At 31.9% G+C, this 22055-nt stretch overlaps 1 protein-coding gene across 4 annotated transcripts; it reads right to left on the bottom strand.

Moving 5' to 3' along the window:
* Positions 1 to 223: 223 nt before the first annotated feature.
* On the bottom strand, positions 224 to 18315 carry LOC134700040 (alpha-(1,3)-fucosyltransferase fut-5-like). 4 transcript variants are annotated; one of them, XM_063561426.1, is made up of 3 exons: positions 7190 to 7204; positions 4143 to 5401; positions 224 to 1498 (listed from the first exon to the last, which is right to left on the bottom strand). In XM_063561426.1, the coding sequence occupies exons 1-3, from the start codon at positions 7200 to 7202 to the stop codon at positions 1439 to 1441; spliced, it is 1332 nt and encodes a 443-aa protein (XP_063417496.1). In that variant the 5' UTR covers positions 7203 to 7204; the 3' UTR covers positions 224 to 1438. The 4 variants fall into 4 exon arrangements, with proteins under 4 accessions (XP_063417496.1, XP_063417499.1, XP_063417497.1 ...); XM_063561429.1 differs by lacking the exon at positions 7190 to 7204 and adding an exon at positions 18206 to 18315 and having other exon boundaries at positions 225 to 1498; XM_063561427.1 differs by lacking the exon at positions 7190 to 7204 and adding an exon at positions 18023 to 18301 and having other exon boundaries at positions 226 to 1498.
* Positions 18316 to 22055: the final 3740 nt, after the last annotated feature.

Raw genomic sequence — 22055 nt, 5'->3', positions numbered from 1 at the left:
GTTATGATCATCTGTATTGGTATCTGCCATATTGCGTGTACTGTTGTTACTTCAAACCATAATATAGCTTCATAGAAACACTTCCGACATTTATACACAATCGTTTACTAATGATACTGGGAAGATCCCGAAAAAGTTACAGTTTTGTGTGGACAAACCTAGTAAGAAATTAACACCTCAAAGGAACATAAATAGAACATAAAACCATACAAATGTTACATTCTTGCAGATTCTCGGATACAATCTTGCATATCAAAATAACATTTTTCAGAAATGCACCTTATATGATATCAGTCTTCCCATTTTGAGTTTTTCCTGCCATCCAAAATAAAAATTGTGGAACTTATTTAATCGGAATCATTTGTCAATATTTGCAATCTTCTGTTTCTTTATATAAATCTCTGTAGTGGTAGAGCCCACTCATCTAGCTGTCTTCCCTTAAAGGATCATTGTTAAAAATGTCAATGCATTCAAAAAGAAGTTATATCAAATGTCGAAAGGAAATTCTAGAATGGAATTTTGGAATCACAAAATTTAATTACAGAAATTTACATATTATATACACGAAGCAGTCATAGAACGTTGGCCAATATGTACATTTGATATCAATAACAATTTTTATCTAAACAAAATCTATGATTAAACTAAATATTAGATAACAGACACAGCTATTTTTAGTGTTTGGTTGAGGTTGGTTGTCACTGCGCACCACAGTTTAATATAGAAACGTCTTGGGAAACACCAGATAACTCTCTATGTCAGAAAACACGGTCGAACATCCAAAATATATTATCCACACTGATCTGTGTTCACACAGGTTTTACATTTAAAAATAATTGTCCTTCTGTGGCATATTATTTCATGGACTTTCACTATTGTGTCTATCCATCATTTTCGCGTTCATTTTACCTGTTATTAACTCTTCTGTAAATCCCATACAAACCCTCATATTTATTGTCCAACAGGTACTGTTACAATTGACATTTGACTAGTTCACGGAATCAAGTTGGATACTATAACCCTAACCCTAGCCATGAAATCATTACTTGGTCGATTCAACAATGGACCACGTTTTTGTCCTTGGATTTTAAACAACATCCAGCCCAATGCGTATAAACACATTTAGTTATGAATAAGCTTAACGGTGTAGTATTTACTGTATAAGCTGTCAAACTAATATTAACCGAAGTAATTCAACTTTTAATTTCCCGCCATAATGTTCTGCGTCCCGAAACTAATAATGCGTTTGACCTCCTCAAACAAAGCTTTCAGTTTTTTGTTTTCTTATAAATAAAACATGTTAATTAGCTTAATAATTGACAATATAAACTTGCATGCTCAGGTTGATAATATTTCAAAAGTATCCAATAGTATATGGTCTTATGTATGTGTAAGGTTCACGTCCTAGCTTTTGATACCACCCAATATAGATTAAAGATCATTCATTGAAAATGTTAAAAATTCTTCTGTCTAACCATCTTCCAGCCATTCCAATCAGCTGAAAAAGAATAATGCACAAAGTAGATACCTATATAAACACATAGCATGTTCTTAGAAGGGCTACATGCATTAATTAACAGTAAACTGTAGACACATACAATGGTGCCATGCACACCCAGTTTTATAGGAGATTCGTGTTGCTCAGTTATTAGTGATTAATGTTGAGTTTTGGGGAGTTTTTTGCCGTGTGTTCGTTTTTCATTTGTGTATCTTTTTTTTATGATATGGCATTGTCTGTTGTTTTGTGTTTTTTTTACAATCCCTTTTTTGTATCTTCCACATCACTTTAACAAGGTTAAAACATTATGTACATTATATAAACGCATCAATACTCTCCAACTTGAAAATCTACACATATAATCTGGTACACATGCAGGCTACACACAGTTCTTTTTAAAGCTACACAAAATTCGTATTAAAGCTACATAAAACTTTTTATAAAAGCTTCATAAGTTTCATATAATAGCCACACATGGTTTTTATAATGGCTAAACATATTAAAATCAGCAAAAATGTGAGCCTCATAATTAAGTACGACCCGACGCCTGGATCAATAACAGCTGGAATGACAAATAAAAAACGAAGATGAAGAGCATTTAAATAAAAATCAAAAAGTTTTGAAAACATGAATATATGTACATTTAAACAAGATTAACAGAAAATAACGGAGTCCAATTCCACCCATACTTAAATCTTAAAAGCTACACATAAAACTCTCAAAGGTTCTCAGGAGCCTGTAATTCATCGGTTGTCGTTTGTTTATGTGTTACATATTGGTTTTTCTTTCATTTTTTTTAAATAAATAAGGCCGTTAGTTTTCTCGTTTGAATTGTTTAACATTGTCAAATCGGGGCATTTTATAGCTGACTATGCGGTATGGGCTTTGCTCATTGTTGAAGGCCGTACGGTGACCTATAGTTGTTAATGTCTGTGTCATTTTGGTCTTTTGTGGATAGTTGTCTCATTGGCAATCGTACCACATCTTCTTTTTTATATGTACACTGTTTTACAAAAACTAAAACTATTCTCATAAAGATCACACATATAAGCACCTCCAATGCTACCACAATGTTTTAACCCCCCCCTTTTCCTATACCAGTGTTCTAAGTACTCATGCAATATTTAGCGCTGACCCTAAAGTTAATGCATATACTATTTATGGACCTATTTGTCATTATGGGGAATACAATAATAAAATGCCTCACCTTTTACCTTGTAAAAAATAATAAAAGCTCATAACATAAATTATATATTTTCATGGTTAAAAAGCAAATTTTTTTTCTTCGTATTTTTCTAAAGAAAAAAATGTATCATTGATAACAATATGAAAAATCTAGAGAGATTCATTTCCCGCCAAATTTCAATGGCGTTTATATATATATACAACTCGTCTAAACAACAACCCAACAATGTTAGATCTGTAAATATATATAAATGAGTCTAAATTGAAAAATACGTTCAAACCTATGATTGCGTTGGATAAAAACCGCAATTTTTATATGTGTGCATGTAAAACAAATTTCGTTGTAGAAGGGTCTCAAAACAGCACAAACAACATTTTCCAAAAGACCAAAAAAGTGAAAAAGTATATTTAAACAAAACGCATTTGACTAACAGGTCGAACAACTGATGTTCTTAAACCCTGCTGACTGCCATTGGCGATTGCCAAATAAAATTGATCACGAGATGTTACAAAATGGATCTTAATATAAATTTGATACTAAACAGAAAACGATAAACTTGTGACCAAGATGTCATGCCACAAACAAAAGGTGTCAATATTTTTTTTTATACACCAGATCTAGATTTCGACAATATATGTCTCTTCAGTGATGTTAGGGATCGAAACGGTATTTGGAAGACCATATAATTTACCCTCAATTTCAGATCGACTCTTCAATTTTAAGAGTCAATATAGGATGAACGGATCATATAAACCGGAGGGAAAATATTATGTATGCCCAAACGAAAAAATATAAATGAGTCTAAATTGAAAATACGTTCAAACCTATGATTGCGTTGGATAAAAACCGCAATTTTTATACGTGTGCATGTATAACAAATTTCGTTGTAGAAGGGTCTAAAAACAACACAAACAACATTTTCCAAAAGACCAAAAAAGTGAAAAAGATATATATATATATCTCAAAAACAAGGAAAAGAACCTTTTATATTTTCACCTTTTTCATTTCTAATATCCCTATTCTACCAACTTATAATTGTCTTGTAAATACCAGTCTGTGTAAGAATCAGGAAACTTAGAATGATTTCAAAACAAAGGCAGAAAAAAACACCGATCTTACCACCCTATTTGGAAGGTACCTTCAACCTGAGTTTGAAATGGTACGTCCTTCCTTTCTCCATGTCTGGTAATTCGGGAAATATCTAAACAATGTTTGGTAACAAAGACAGCAAATTAAGGAATTATCGCCCCTTAATTGTAAATACTAGTTTATTTCAACCAAATTATATCTCGAATAACCAGAACAGGGAAAGGAAACGCATGTTAATTAATTGCATGCATATATCGAATTGCGTATAAATCAATAAACCTCTAAAAGGCTTTTTTTTGTGTTGTTTTGGTTGCTGTCTCATTGACATTTACTCCTCAGTTATTCAAAGCAATACTAAGTAAAACTTACGCTGTATTTAGTACATGTATCTTCTTTGAACCACCCTCCGATGTCCGTATATACCTGCGATTGGTATGGTTTGTGCAGTTTTTCACATAACTTGCAATAATCAGAGTCAGATTTCCCAAGTTCATACATTTTCTTCCATTCAAAATACTGATTAAAAAGAGTCTCATTAGTACCAACTTTCTCTATATATTTAACAAAATCACTTATGTTTTTGAATTCAAAGAAATTGATATACGAATTTGGTATAACAGTTGGGTTTATTTGCCCTTTAATCCAGTTAACAATTGGAATAGTATCACTCTCCGCCAAAGTAGACCAGTATTTCTCTGTCACGTAATGCCGACAATGAGAGTTTTCAAAAGCTAGTCTAAATTTATATAAATTCAATATTTCTTTTGGATGGCATGGACCACGAAAATTAGTACACTTCCGGTCACCGCAGCGACCGAACAATTCCACATCAATGTATTTCATAATCTCTTTTATCAATTTAAATCGTCTCCCAGCATCATGACAATTACTTATAGATGCATACATGGTTTTGTTTTTGTTATTTAAAGACACAGGCTGTGGCGTTGGTGTATTCATGTTTTTAAGCACATAACCTCCATAGGCGCCAAGAATAGTAGAATAGTTCCGGTAGGAAATAGTCCAATTGAACATCCCGTTCATCCAATTGTAATTTTTTTTTATTAAGGCGGTAGGTTCAAGAGTATATAGAATCCATGGCTGCCGACGAATTCTTATGCCTGGCATATCATTAATGTTTATATCAGCGTCATGAAATATAATGGCGTCACTCAGAGGAAGATTTCCTCGATTATGGGTTGCTGTACAAGCGTAATCACACTTTTTCAAATCATTATTTATTCCTTTGGCCCATTGTTTTACAGTTCTGAAAAATGGTGTCCATACTAGTATTTTCTTTGTTATTCTTGTTGTATCGTTAAATATGTGTTCAAATTTCTGAACATAATCGTTCTCTTCAACAGGTCCTGAATTGTACGCCATCTGTGGAATCAAAGTAAATTTGAAATCCAAAAAAGCAAACACAATTGTTAGACAAATTATCGACGATACAGCAAAGTATAGTGTAAGTCTTGGTCTCTGATATTTCATTTGAAAACTGAAGAAACTGCTTGTGTTTATCGTTACGCTATCTTCCTTGTGTGATAAACGTAGTAACTGCTGGTATTTATCTTCTAGACGTCTTGGTGTAAAGCGCATTGGCATGTACTGATATATCGCGTACTGGTCGTCTACAAAAGATAATAAAATTGTGTTACTTTGTTTTTGCAAATGAAATAATTGCTGATGTACAGAGTGAAGATGAATATCTGAAAACAACTTCATTTTGGTAACAATTTCGGTAATATCTACTAATATAAACTGCTAAATTCATCTAGCTTCAAATATTAAGGAGTGCTGCAACTAGAGATTGTTAGTTCAAGTATTTAACAAGAGAAACAAATATATATATCTAAAACAACTGAAAATAGTATTGATTACAAAATGTCTAGTGACACATATAGCAGGCATATTTAGGACAAGAGAAGCGAAGTAAAAGTCAGTTCTGACAAGTCACTGGCAGCATCGACTTGTACAGATAATAATAGAAAGGTTTAGCACATGTTAGATAATTTAGTTTCTTATTATTAGAAAGAACAAAAAATGGAAACAAAACAAAAGGAAGTAACACGTTAAATAATTTATTGTGTCCGAAGCGCCTTTCTAGATTTACCTTTATCAGGAACGCTCCAAGCCAAAACATTTGAAATCCGAAGATGTATAAGTACCCAAACCGTTGAAGAGCTATATGTCAAAAATACCTCAAATAAATAGCCAATTTCATCAAAAGCCAACTTTGCCTGAGGGAGTTGAAACCTTAGTTTCTTAATAATTTCAAAATTAATAAACGGACAATTGTAATAAAGTTTGTTAAATCATGTCTGTACAGAAGTACTGACTACTGAGTTGATGATACCCTCGGGGACTAATAGTCCACCAGCAGAGGTATCGACCCAGTGATGTAAAAAAATGGAAACAACACGTTTAATAATTTCTTGCCATTTTTTTATTATGGCAGAGTCATTGTAGCAGGCGGCCTTAATGCTAGTTTTTGTTCGAAAGAAAGATTTCATTCAAACTGATATAAATCTGATGAGTTGTAAAACATTTGTTAAATCCATGATATTTTAATTTCAGGTAGTAAAAATAAGCATACAAGTTCTGATTACACGTTTATAAATAAGAAAACTATGAACGATAATTTTCTAGTAAATAAGACTGTACTTAGGCAACTGAGGTCTTGTGAAATTCTCGACTAGGGTTCGATTAGCAGTAGTTTACCGATAAAAGTGGAACTTTTAATAGATAAAAAATCACGCAGAATAATGAACTCGTATAGCAAATTTCAAGCTTGACATAACATTTATGCAGAACGTATTAGAAATTATCAAGAAACCATAGACGTACAAATGTACTACCTTAACTGTTAACCGACTGAATTATTTCAGACAATGTAGAAGGAGATACTGTTAACACGAAAATTTAGAGAATTTTACATACGGCGGCAGATTCCGTTATTCCTACGTGCAGATTTAACCCATATACAAAACCATACGGAACGGTCAATGCGTAAACGATGGCTTGCAGATTGACGATCCAGAGGAATAAGTCATGAATCGTATAACATTACAAAAAAGCCAAATATTAATTTCGGAATATGCAGCAACGCAGCTTACCACCAACATATCAAAAAATGTTACGATGATATAAACGAAGCAGCAGAGAGTTATATCAGTTTATTCTGAAAACTAATAAAAAGATATAAACCATCAACATCACAAATGTATACATACATTTTTCCTAATGGTGATACATGTAATAACCCAGAACACATTGTTAATGCCTTAATGGATTATTTTTTCAAACCTTTGCACAACGGACACTACTGACACGTTTGATACGTTCAACAATGTTCAAGAAAATACTTATTGACAGTGCATATATTCAGAGATTTTAAAGTAACTACAATAAAAACCTACCAGGTGGAATCATCAACAAATGTGAAGTGCGCGATATTGTCAAATCATTGAAGCGTAAAAACGTCAGCGGACACGAAAAAAATAAAATTGAGAAATTCAATATACGGCGGAGAAAATGTTATCCGTTGCCTTACATCATTTTCAACCTCAAAATGAAGAAAGGTCGATCTGCCAACAACAAGGATTTTTTAGGAACCTGACACTACCTGACAGTTTCCTTTAATCTACACGAGACAGTTTTCCATAATCTGTAGCTTTTCTGGATAGCGAGAAAGCATTTGATACGGGCTGGACAAGGCATTGTGCTTTCTTGTTTATTATATTTACTTTTTTTAATGATTTTGTATGTGAAATTGCAAAATGCAATCTATACGCAGATTTATCATTATGAATAGCTGTGCAACTGCTCTTGCTGATGACATATCATGTATTGCCACGTCCCCACTGTCTGTTCAACGCATGTTCAATATGTGTTTCGAGTACTTTAGAAATTGGCGGTCCTGTTTTAACTCAAATAAATAAATAAGTATTATGCAATTAACCGTAAAAACAAGAGAAAGCAATGTGAACTTCAACTGGTGTATGAAATATAAGAATATTCCAGTATATAAAAAAACTATAAAAATTTATAGGTATATAACTGGGTTATCGATTCAAAACTATGAACAGAACATTAAATGCTTGTAGAAAAGGTAAAACTGCAAACTTGCATTGAATGGAGTAATGTCAAGAACAACTAACATGTCTGTATTAATCAAATTATACTTAAAAGTAAAATACCAAGAATACAGAACTTCGAAGAAAAAACAAAACGGTGAGTTCCTAATCAAATGGCAAAATCAAATGATAAAACACATCAAACGAATGGAAAACAACTGTCATATTCCTGACTTAGTCCAAATGTCCTTTATGGCTGCTAAATATGTACTGTGACTTAACGACGCTAAATTGTTTTCAACATTTCATTGTAAATTTATACATTTTAGCAATACAAACTTATTCTGAAGCATTATTGGCATTCATCTTAATGCTTAATGATTAAGTTTTATTCACAAAAGAAAACTGTTCTTTAAAAAAACAAACAGTGTATGTTAGATAAAAACTATTTTTTATAAAGATTACCGATAATTTTTATTCCTCGTAGACCCTCACCGCCGTCACTATGGATACATTCCTGATATTAAGAACATATGGACGTATTTAATATGTTACCAATTATATCGATACTACATGTAGGGTTTCCCATTAAAAAGTCAATGGAAACCGATTGTTTATAAATCGGTTACAGAACCAACAGCAGTCAGTCAGTTGGTTAATCGAGAGAACGGTGGTCAAGCATTGCGATTTAATCGTGAACGATTTGGTACATGTTCGTGAATGTTATCAAATGTAAATTCTACCTCAAAATATGTGAAAAAATCGCTGAATTTTCAAAACGCCGAACAAATCCGAAAAAAACAAATATGTCGGTCAAAGTTATTCAACTTTCTCAGCAATACTGTACAATAAGATACAGAAAATATGCAGTGCGTTATGAGAAAACACAAAAGGTGCAATACATATCTATGGGATTCATTAAAAATACTATTTTTGTACCTTCAATGGTCATATTCCAAAATATTGTTATGTATTTGAAACTTAATCTTTGATGTGTCCGATAGTACAGTCAAATTATAGTATGCTTTTCCTTAGAAACTATTCATTTGTTCATGAAAACCTCGAATTTTGTTGATTTTTCTTCAAACTTGATCAGGCAACGCATTATTTTTATCGTGAAAGACAACGCGTGACTACACAGCTACTTTAATACAAGTAATCTTGATGTACAGTTCTAAAGATGCATATCAAATGTACATTTGTAAAGCTGTATATAAACTGTACAGCTGTAAAACTGTATATGAACTGTACATCTGTCAAACTGTATATCAGAGTGTTCAGAAATTGATATTCAGAAACGTTATAATTTTTTTCATTGTTGAACAGTACAATGTATGGTTCCAGTTTTGTAGTTCTTTGTTAAATAGTCATTGGTTTTTTTGGAATGTAGACATAACTGTCATTTTTCACAGTAATTTGGTAAGTTATTTAAGCTTTTTTTAAGACTTCTTAACTTTCGGATACAATTATAAGGTCATCAGCAACCAACACATTTCCTATATCAGAATTCAATATTCTCAAGGGTTTTGAACCTTTATGGCAAAAATTTTCAACGATGTCATTAATAAATAAAATAAAGAGTGTAGGACTAATACTGTCCCCTTGTATTACTCCTCGGTCAATGGAAAAGAATCTAGAATGTGTATCATTATATTTTAAAGATGCTTCGGTATGATTAAACTGTTGTTTTATTATTTCAAACAAATGTTTCCCTGCACCCATTTTAGCTAATTTAAACAGCATTCCATTTCTCCGAAGGTAATCAAAAGCCTTTTTAAGATTTACAAAACAGACATAAAGTTTTCTTTTCTTTTTATGAATATATTTATTAATTAAAGTTTTAAGGATAAATACACTGTCTGCAGTTCTATGATTAACTCTAAATTCAAACTAGGCATTAGTTAATTTTCTTTTCATAGTTTTAATCATTCTTTGATTTAAGATACTGATAAATAATTTGGATATACAGTTGATTAAAGAAATTCTTCTGTAATTGCTTAGATAACATTTGTCACCAGATTAATGTACTAAAGTTATGTATGCAGAATTCCATGAAGTTGGATAGTATCCTGTTTTTAACATAAGATTGAATAGTTTAGCATATGGTTTAGTAGTTACTGGACTACTTTTAATGACCTAATTCAACACGCTATCTGGACCGCTTGCTTTTTTTATAATATATTAATTTCAGAGCAAGTAATGGGACTGCCAGTCTCGGGGTTAAAAGAAATAGTATTTTCAATATTTTTCAGCTTTTGCTCAATTTTGGTTCGAAAATCATTATTTATTTTTGAAAACTTTCCTTGATTTTGGAAATGTTTCATTGTGCTTTCACTGTCCTTTTACATTTCTTTTAAATCTTTATCTCCATCTATATTTTTGGTTTTCTAGTGATTTTAGTATTTTCCAGTATTCTTGAGGATTTTTATTTATCGAATCTGAAAATTGATCAAAGATTTTCTTTTTATATTATCTTTTTTTTTTTTTCGTTAACTTTCTAAAAGATTTGAGTAAACAAAAATATTTATGTTTCAGTGAACAGTTTAAGTGATTTTGTTTTAATTCTTTTCCAACTGCATTTAATGACTTTTTATATATATATACTTCATTATCTGACCATTTTTTTTTTCTTTTCTTTTTTTTTTTCTTTTAAAGTTTGGTATACCTTTTGCATGTCTTAGTGTACAAGATTGTTCTGTTAAGTTCCATAAAATTAAACCAACCTCACTAGCTGCCTGAACTATCCCATTTTGATTTTCACTATATTTCTTTGATTCAAAGTTTATAATTTTATTTATAAAAAAATCAAATGATAGGGTTTGGATTAATATAATTTTGGAGTTATCGTTCCACTTAAAAGATTTCATTGGTTTCCATTTGTCTTCTGGAAACAGATACTGTTTTTCGCTTATATTACATTTAAGAAATATTTCAATTTGTGCATGATCTGTAAGGTAGTTGATTTCATAAGTTTTAATGAATGATTGATTGTTGGTTGCTTTACGCCGCATTAGCACAAAAAGGCTATATCGCGGCGAGAGGTAATTCGAATATTTTTACAATTTATAGCATATTTTTAAAATAAGACAAAAAGTCCTTCAATATACTAAAATTCTTGACTAAAGCAAATTGATTATATACAAATAAAAATCAACAGTAAAATAAAGTGATAACAATTAAAAACGATTTAAATATAATAACATTTTTATATTCTATAATAAATTCCAATTTCTTTTAAAAATGCAACAATATTTGTTAATGGAACATTATTGAATAAATCATACATATTATTGACATTGAAATGCTTCTTACGAATATCATCAAAGTCAATACAATTAATTAAAACATGTTGAATAGTATACTTGCAGTTGCAAGGAACACATTGTGGTTCATCTTCATTTTTTAAAAGATACTCGTGTGTTATTCTAGTCTGACCAGTACGACATCTAGTAATAACACACTGATCTTTTCTGCACATAATATTATTAAAAGGTTTGCCTTAATTAGGTTTAATGTCCTGCAATTTATTATCATCTTTTTTACTCCATTTATTTTTCAATATATTAAAAACATATTCTCTAATATTAGATTTAAAATCAGTATATGGTATATCACAGTTAGATAGAGGGTCACCCAGGGCATTCTTTGCCTCAAGGTCTACAGCTGTGTTTCCAAGGATTCCAACATGACTCGGAACTCGTAGAAATATTATTACTTTCAGAAGAATTTTTAAATTCCTCATTACATATATAAAATTTTGAGAATTGTTGGGTTTTTAATTTTAGTATTTCGTATAGCTTGTAAGCATGAAAGTGAATCCGAACATATGATAAATTTGGATCTATCTGAAGAAGCAATACATTTCAAAGCCAAAATTATTGCTTCTGCTTCAGCAGTAAAAATGGATGAATCAGATGGCAAACGGAGAGTTGCAGCTCTGTCCCTGAAGACAGCAGCAGATGCAACTCTGTCACCATCTTTTGATCCATCAGTATAGCCAGTTGAAAATTCTAAATAATCGGCTTTAATTTCAGCATTGTGTTGCTGAATTAAAAGAGGGTTTGTGTTATTTTTATTGTGTTCACGGAGATCAAATATCATTTTTGGTTTGGGAAGTTCCCATGGAGAACATTTGCAAGTTTTAACTTGAGCAACAGATTTTAAATCAAAAGAAGCTAAATGTGGTTTTAAACGTATACTTAACGGAGGAATTTTATTTTCATGTTTTGCAAAAATATCTTCATAAATCGGATTAAAAACACAGCTGTAGGCAGAATTATCTGGATAGGCCTTTAGTTTGACAGCATATTGAAGTCCAAGCTTCAAACGTCTGTCAGAGAGCGAGTGCTCATCAGCCTTTACATACAGACTCTCAACTGGCGAGGTTTTAAATGCGCCAAGACAGAGACGCACACCTTGGTGATGCACAGCATCGAGAATCTGTATGTAGGACTTCCTTGCAGAGCCATACACTATAGAGCCATAATCTAGTTTAGATCTAACTAGAGATCTATATAAATTAAGTAAAATTTTGCGATCAGCACCCCAGTCAGTGCTGCCGACAACTTTTAAAATATCTAAAGCTTTTAAACATCTCGATTTTAACATTTTGATATGAGGTAGAAAGGTTAACTTTTTATCGAAAATTAACCCAAGAAATTTGGTTTCATCAACCATTTTAATTGGGTTGCCGTATAAAGTGGGTTCTGGATCAAGATGCAATTTCCTTTTGTTACAAAAATGCATCCCGACCGTTTTTGACGTGGAAAATTTAAAACCATTTTCCGATGCCCATTTTTCAATTCTTCCAAGACATATTTGTAATTGTCTTTCTATATTATTCATAATTTTGCCTCTGTAACATATTAAAAAATCATCAACATACAATGAACCTTCAATATTACTTTTTAAAACTTCAACAAGGCTGTTGATTTTAAGACTAAATAATGTAACAGATAAAATACTGCCCTGAGGGACACCCATCTCTTGATCATACAGATTAGACATGGTCGTATTAACTCTAACATTAAATTGTCTGTTAGAGAGAAAATTAGAAATAAAATTGAGCATATTGCCTTTCAACCCCATATCAAATAGATCTTTTAAAATACCATATTTCCATGCAGTATCATAGGCCTTCTCAAGGTCGAAAAAGACCGACACCACATGTTCATTTTTCGCAAAACCATTACGAACAAATGATTCGAATCGAACAAGATGATCAAGAGTACTGCGGCCCTGTCGGAATCCACACTGTATATTGGCTAATAGCCCATTGGATTCCAAGAACCAAACAAGGCGATCATTGACCATCCGTTCGAGTGTTTTACAGACACAACTGGTAAGAGCAATTGGTCGATAATTAATAGGATCCGTAAGATCTTTACTTGGTTTTGGAATAGGCACGACGGTTGCAAGCTTCCAGATTGATGGTAAATCACCAGATTCCCAGATGTTAGTCATGAGCTGCAAGAGAACTTCTAGCGAGGAATCAGGCAAGCGTTTTAAGAGTTGGTAGTGAATATTATCAGGCCCACAAGCTGTATCATGGGCTTTTGACAGAGATGTTTTAAGTTCTTCAAGAGAAAATAGTTTATTATAATTTTCACCATTTTTTGATTTAAAGTTTAATTTTTTTTTTTTAAAGTCTTCCCTGTAGTTGTTACAAGAAGAAGATTTCGCAAAAGTTTCACCAAGCTTGTTGGCAATATCCTTTTCAGATGTTAATAAACCTTGCCGTCTTTCAAATGTTTTACAGTGGCTTTAGAATTTTTAACTTTTTTTTTATTTACCATATTCCAAACTTTTGTCATCGGAGTGCGAGATGTAATCCCCGAGACAAATGTTTTCCAGGATGTTCGTCGGGCTTGCCTTCAAGTCCGCCGTGCCTTAGCGCAAAAGATACGGAAATTACTCAAGTTTTCCGTCGTTGGTTGTTGATTGAACCGTCTTTCAGATTTTTTACGGTCACCTATGGTCAACATAAGTTTTAAAGTATGTTACTGAGATCAGGAGACACTTACTTACAATAGCATAATCAACTATACTCAGGCCATTGGGCGTGAAAAAAGTAAAAATATCCCAAAGAACCACCAATGTATCTGCCGTTACGTATACGTAGTCTTAATGACAAGCATATTTCTAAAAGATTGTTAGCTTGTGCATTTAGTATATTATCTTGGTTATTTCTTTTCAAAAGTTGATCCACATCATAATTTTGAGGTAATATATTTGGAGAAAAATTACATTAAATACATCTGGGTCATCCTTTTCTATAAAATCGGGATGACTGCTAGTGCAGGAGTTAAAATATCCTATTAAGGCAATTTTTCCTTTGTTTGATATGTACTTATTTCCTTTTCGAGCTGAGTATAGTCATTTCGTGATGAGTGGAATTTACAGGGGACTATAAACAGCACACAAGTATAATTATTTGTAAGGCCAAAGTAATGTTTGTCCAATTTAAGCCATAGTCTGTTTTGTGAACTAGTACCTTCTTGAATATTGGAAATCCCTTTGCAATATATTCTTTTATAGTATACTAGTATCCCACCACTATGTCTTTTTGCTGTCTTCTTCTTTTTCTTATTTTAAAATAAGTATTAAAGCCAGGGATATTATATTATTAACATTCTCCTTTCCAGGTTTCTTATAATATAGTTATGTCACTTTTTAAACTATTAAGAAAAAAATCATCATTGTATTTGTCACCAAGACCATGTATATTCCATGCAGATATAGTTAGTTGCTTAATTGATGAGGTCTGATTCATTATAAATCAGAAATTGAAATATATGGCTGAAAACCAGCGTTTTAGCTTAGTGATATATCTATAACATTATTATAATCATGTATACGTCTACATTTATAAACACATAGCAGTATCATACATCTGTTTGAAAGTACGCATTAAAAATGAAAAAGCCTTTAACTTATTTAAGCTAAGAACCAGTAAAAGAGGAATAACTCTATCTAAATTTTCTTCATCCGATATCTTTGAGAGATATAATACTGTTTTACAGAACAACCCTTTTAATTTCTTTTCCTTCTAATTTTTTTACTGTGTCTTTAAAGGAGCACTAGCTACGATATATATACAAAAATAAAGTATGATTTTTTTTAGATTTATCATTAATTGAATTGGAATAATGAAATAATAATTTGCTTTTAGCAATCAATTTGCTTTAATTTTGTTGAAATAAGCGATTATACATAATTTTCGACGGATTCACTTGCAAGTGAATACGTCATCATCATTCTAACCGATATTAATGTGAACTCAATTTAACCCCCTAGCTAGAGACTGACAACGCATGCATTGTACGTGAACTGGTTATTTAAAGAAACAAAATGTCAACAATGAAAGTGAAACTACGGTAAATCATTTGATTACTAATTCGATCCACATAAATCATTCTTATACGGTTAAAAACAATAAGAAACTTATATTTTTAATCTATAAATTCAAATCAAACAGACCTATAAAAATCCAATTGCACGTGCTGGTTTAACCTATTCATATCTTTATTTGTGTTTACATCGCTTATATGGTCATCTGAGGTCAAATCGATAGTTAATTAGATGGCATCTGGATTTTAATACACACGAAACGAACCTACATATCATCTACCATGATCTACCCCATGCTCCGTAAACTGTTTATTTTAAACGTTTGATAGATTGGATACATGTTTTACATTGTTATTAATCAAATGTGAGAATTTGAGTCAAATTGGTGACCATGAATTTGACAGCTAGTGCCCCTTTAATGTATTTCAGAAATATAAAAAAATAAATAAAAAAAATAAATAATCTCTGTTTCTAATTTTGTATAAAGCATCATCTTTGCTGGTTGTTATAACATATCAGAAAAGGGATTTATTGATGCCTAAATATAAAACAAAGGATGTATTGATGCATAAATAAAATGCACAATAATGTATGATATAACTAGTCTATAAAACTAAAATAACGAGGTCCAATTTGTCAGCCGTCATGGGATAAAAACGACAAATCAAAGAATTCGACTGTATATATAGATAATAAAGGACAATGGTGTAGATTAAAATTACACCACTCCAGACCATTTTGTTTTCCGGATAATTAACATTGCCAATAATTAACAAGTTCCGGGTCAAATCCGATACCGATACCAATAGTATATTCACCTGTTACCTATTATCTTATCTGTACGACCTGCATCTGACAGGCGCACCACCAAAACGGTGTATTTAGGATTTTGCTATGTTCACGGGATGTAATCACAGGGTTGACACTACTAAATTCAATCATTGTCAAATTGTTAACCTATTGTTGTATTTTAATCAGTAAGACTTTTTAAAATAACAATACGAATACTAAAAATCTGGACTTTAATAAGGCGTATAGGTACATTTTTCAATTTGTTAGTGGGCATAACGTAAAACATCGAATCAAAGAATTCAACTTTATTATCACTAATAAAGGACAATGCTGTTGAATAAGAAATACTCCATTCCAGGACCTTTTGTTTTCCAAATAATTAATATTACCAATCATTGATAAGTTCCAGGTCGATGGGTTCACACAGAAAGAGTTTGAAAGCATAGAAAACGGTTTATCTTATAATCGGCATGACTTTATCAGATGACAACACCAATACTAAAATAAGGCTTACGCATAGTTATATACTTTAATTAAGTCACGGACCCGCAATATCACGGGTGTGTTCTAGTATAATACAAAATTAGTACAACTGTACATGTTGAATGGGAGAAAACTTTAGATAGATATAACAGAAAGTTTCTTGACAATAAAGTTTTAATAAGGAGTTTAATTTACATTCTTAAGGTATCACTGGGGTAAAGCTGATGACCGTAACTGCATTCACGGTCATCCCAAGATGTCGGATGAAAAATTAGGTCAGTATTTTTATTGTCTGTTAAGGTGTTGATACATCATTTTCTTTACACAGCATACTTTGATACGATTTAGATATATAAAAGATTCACACGGAAGTCACAAATCTCTACCGAGGAACGTGTAAAAACGGGTATTTGGATTTGAAAAATTCGCGAGGATGACCGTAAATCGTAGTCGAGATGACCGTAACAGGATTAGCGATTCATAACAAGGCTGACCGTAATTGGTTAAAAGATGACCGTTAATTGTTAAGGATGACCGTAATTTATAAAGAATGACTAAATTTAAAAGGAAAGAAAGAAACATCTATATTTGTATGCATTGTTTTTGTTGAGTTTGTCGCAATAGGGGCTCGGTTATTTCTTTTTAACTATTTGGCAAGTAGTTGGATGCTATATATGACGAACCATGTATTTGAAGCACGTCTTATTTTTGTCTACCTTTAGCATAATGTTGTCTTAAAAAATTACACATTTGTTAAGCCAATTTAGTCTTACTCAAATGATAGATAAACCTACTCATTTTACTGAATCGTCGTCATCATTGTTAGACCTTTTTATAACAAATGATGCTCACATAATAAATTACTATGGAGTCTGGCCACCTTTATAAGACCACTGTCCTTTAATTAGTCTTTTGAACTTTCCAAAATGTCGTCAAAAAACTTTTAAGCGGAAAATTTGGCTATATGATCGAGGAGACTATGACAGATATCGTAACATTTATCTGAAAAAAATTGGGATTCCGTAATTAACTTAAATAACGTTGAACAATTTACAACCGAAATAACAAAAACTATCATAGAAGCTGCTGAAAATTGTTTTCCAAATAAATTAATAACTGTTCGCAAGAATGAACCTCTATGGCTAACAAATGATGTTAAAAAAAGATAAGGAAAAAAATAGAATCCACAGAAAGGCTAAAAAATATAATAACCCATCGGAGTGGTCAAAATTTAAGAAAATACGAAATGAAGTTACTAGTTTAATAAGAAAATCGAAGGATGATTTTAACAACTATTTAATCTAAAAAATCACTAACAGTAACCCGTCCACTACTAACTGGTGGAAAACGGTTAAACAAATATCCGGATTAAAAACAAACGACGCAAGTGTACCCCCATAAATGGTTAATAACAACTTAATATTTGATGAAATCGAAAAGGCAAATTTAATCGAAATTTTTTTCTTCCCAGTCAAATATTGATGATTCAAGTGCTGTGTTACCTGAAGAACTTCATAATATTAGTGATGACATTAGTTATATAGAACTTACTGTTACTGAAGTTGAAGATATATTGAAAATTGTTAATCCTACAAAAGCTTCTGGCCCAGACCTCATAAGTCCCAAATTGTTAAAAGAAGCATCTTCTGTTTTAAAATATCCACTATGTAAATTATTTAACTTATCGTTAAGTACGTATACTTTTCCAGATCAATGGAAAAGAGCAAATGTTACCCCAGTTTATAAAAACAGTAAACAGAATGACGTTAAAAACTATAGACTTATTTCCCTGTTGAGTGTAATATCAAAGTGTATGGAACGATGTGTATATAAACATGTTTACAATCACTTTATGCGCAATAATATTTTAACGAAAAATCAGTCAGGCTTTACACGGGGGGATTCAGCAGTTAATCAATTAATGAACATTTCGAATGATTTTGGGAAGGCTTTATATAGCGGTAAAGAAATAAGGGTAGTATTCTGTAATATAAGTATAAAAGCGTTTGATTGAGTCTGGCATAAGGGACTGCTATTTAAACTTCAACAAGCGGGCATACAGGGTTCTTTACTAAGGTGGTTTGAAAATTATCTTACAAATAGAGTCCAGCGGGTGGTTATTAACGTTTCAAGTTCCGAATGGTTACCTGTAAATGCAGGCGTCCCACAAGGGTCCATTCTAGGCCCTCTCCTTTTTTTGATATTTATAAACGATATTGTATAAGACATTCAAGCTCAAATTAAGCTATTCGCAGAGGACACTTCATTAAATATTATGGTTGACAATCCAACAGAAACAGCTAAAATTCTAAATGACGATCTAGATAAGATTTATAATTGGTCAAAAAAATGGCTTGTTAATTTTAATGCCCCAAAAAACTGAAAGTATGATAATTTCAAAAATATAAATAGACCCTTTCATCCTCCGTTAAATATGAACACCCAAGAGCTATAAACAGTAAGTAAACACAAACATCTAGGTGTCTTTTTTTCTAAAAACGGATCCTGGAACGACCATATTGAATATATAGTTTCTAAATCTTACAAAAGAATAAATATAATGAGAAAAATGAAAAACGTTCTTGATAGATTTTGACTTGAAAAAATTTTGCCCAATTCTTGAATATGCCGATGTCGTTTGGGACAGAATTTAATTGCTTAACTTGAAAGTATTCAGCTTGACGCAGCGCGTATCGTCACGCGGTGTTTTAAACTTACCAGTATAAACAATTTATATGTTGAAACTATCTGAAAGACGGACGCAATCACAGACTAACTCATTATCACAAAATTTTGAATAATAAAACTCCAGAGTATTTAAGAGACTTATTGCCTGATTCAGTAGGCAGTAGTCATGACCATAATACAAGACAGAGAAAAAATAATTCACAAGTCAACACACGGACCCGTTTAATGGCGTTTATATTCTGAATATTTCATCCCTGCAACAACAAAACTATGGGACACTCTTAACTTAAACATAAGAAAATGTGAATCTTTATCATTATTCAAAAAACAAATTAGTACCCAAAATAGTAAGATCCCAGCGTATTATTATATAGGACATCGTTTTGGTCAAATTCTTCATGCTCGCTTAAGAATGGATTCAAGTTCAATGAATTCTCACCTTTTCCTTCGTAACTTAGTATGGACTCTCCAAATTGTCGTTGTGGTGATGTAGAAACAAATTCTCACTTCCTGTTATCTTGTCCTATATATACTAATTTAAGAAAAGAACTATTGGATTCTGTTTCAGTTCTTCCTGTCCAAGTTAACACAAAAACTTTGCTTTTTGGATCAACGGTACTCTCAGATGAGCAAAATAGTCATTTATTTAGTTTGGTGCAGAAATATATTATTAAAAGTAAACGTTTTAACCCTTGGTGTTAATGCTTCGTCACTCAATAGGAACCAAAGCATGTCACACTGTATACATTACAACAATTCATGTTTAATTTTTTTATTTTGTTTCTCATTAAATTTTCTTTTTCTTCTTTCACCTTTTTCATATTCATATATTTATTACAGAGCATGCCAGTATTTATAGTTATGTATTGTTCAATAATTCTTATATCATTTGCATATCTATAAATACTTGAATTGGATTGGTCAAGTAGAATTTTTCTCTTGGTTTACACTTCGATAAACCATGTTTCCGAAACTACTTTTGTAATCTATTCATGCGCGATACACATTATTGCAGGGATACTCGGATTTTCAGCAGGTTTAGATTATAAAACAATTGCATAACAGTTTTTTCTAATGGATATATAACCAAACAAAAAAAAATGAAATAAAATAAATGCACTAAAGCTTCGAAAATGTATAAAAATAAAATTTAAATAAAATTCCGGGAAATTTCACGAATGATTAGGCGAATTTACGTCATGGCAAAACACGACGTCATACGATTGAAAACTTTCAGACGGGAGATTATTTCGTTACTTGTACGCTTCAAATTCGGAAAATATCTAATTAAAATGAAGTTTTTGAGGTAGGTGCTACACTACCAATAATTTACCCATACTTTTTTGGTACATTTCTACCCTCGTGCATATCAGTACTGTAAGGAAAGACTGAAAACTTATAATGTTATACTTTCAATGAAATCAGTACTGATTTTTTCAGTACTGTTTCAGTACTGATTTTGACAGTACTGTTTTAGTACTGATTTTGTCAGTACTGTTTTAGTACTGATTTTGTCAGTACTGTTTCAGTACTGATTTTGACAGTACTGTTTCAGTACTGATTTTGTCAGTACTGTTTCAGTACTGATTTTGACAGTACTGTTTTAGTACTGATTTTGACAGTACTGTTTTAGTACTGATTTTGACAGTACTGTTTCAGTACTAATTTTGTCAGTACTGTTTCAGTACTGTTTCAGTACTGATTTTGACAGTACTGATTTCGTAAGTAGTGTTTCGTTACTATAATTTCTTCAGTACTGTTTCATTATAACACTTTTTAAATCAGACTGTATCTGTATAGTGATGCCTAGTTGTTTTGTATATTTGGGGCGGGTTAATTGTTCTCTTTGACACTTACCCCATTTCCATTCATTTTCTATATGTGACATGTTAATGTTTTCGTTATGTTTGTTTCTTATTTCTCTGATATTTGTTGTCCTGAAGTGGTTCAGCTTTAGATCCAGCTCTTCGACAGTTACATTAGCTTTTTTTTTTTTAAATATTCTGGCTTTATGTCATATTTATTGTCAGAATTGCATCTTGTGTGGTCTACAAGGTTTATGTTTTTAATACTTATTAATACTTCTATTTGACAATACCATATTACATGTATTTATATCTTGCTTGAGTCAAATCAGAACATATTGAACATTGGAACTCGATATATTACTTTTGAGAAGATGGGTGGATGGATTGATGTTATGTGATCCAGTGGCAAGTTAAGTGCAGGAAGAGGACATGATACTCAGATATAAATACAATGTACTTAACATATTTTGTACAGAACTAGACCAATAATGCACTGAGCTCCTTTTTAACATGCTAGTTCACCACAAGGAGAGAATCTGCTATAAGACATGTCCCCCTACATGAACAGGTACCTTCAGACTGAACAGTGTATGTTTTTCTCCTTTTACTGTGAGCTGAGCGAATATTCAGAATACGACCACTTCTCATAAATAAATTTCCAATCATATGCTCATTGTAAGATTGTTAATGGTTAAATACATTTATTGACAGATTCCTTTTTTTTTGGTATACCTTAATCATGCTGCAATTTCATCCACTTGTAATGAGTGTATTGTGAATAGTAACTTAGATACATGTATGCATAACTCTTGTACTCTTTCTTATAAAACTGCAGAGCGTATTTTACGAAAAGAATATATGAAATTTGGTGTTACAATATTTAGGCATCCCGTTAACGGGGAGTTGAAAGGGTAAGAACTACATTACTCAGTATAGCATGTTCACATGAGGACTGATGACTTTCAGAAACTCTTGGTTTGTAGTTCCTCAGAAATCTCTGATTGATTTGAATCTTACAGACATACAAACAAAGGTACATTTTGTAAAATAACCGACAAAATTTAAAGAAAGATTTCCAACAGACTGAT

The sequence above is a fragment of the Mytilus trossulus genome, unplaced genomic scaffold, assembly GCF_036588685.1.
Source record: "Mytilus trossulus isolate FHL-02 unplaced genomic scaffold, PNRI_Mtr1.1.1.hap1 h1tg000110l__unscaffolded, whole genome shotgun sequence".
NCBI lineage: Eukaryota > Metazoa > Mollusca > Bivalvia > Mytilida > Mytilidae > Mytilus > Mytilus trossulus.
This window is presented reverse-complemented; position numbering and strand designations above follow the sequence as displayed.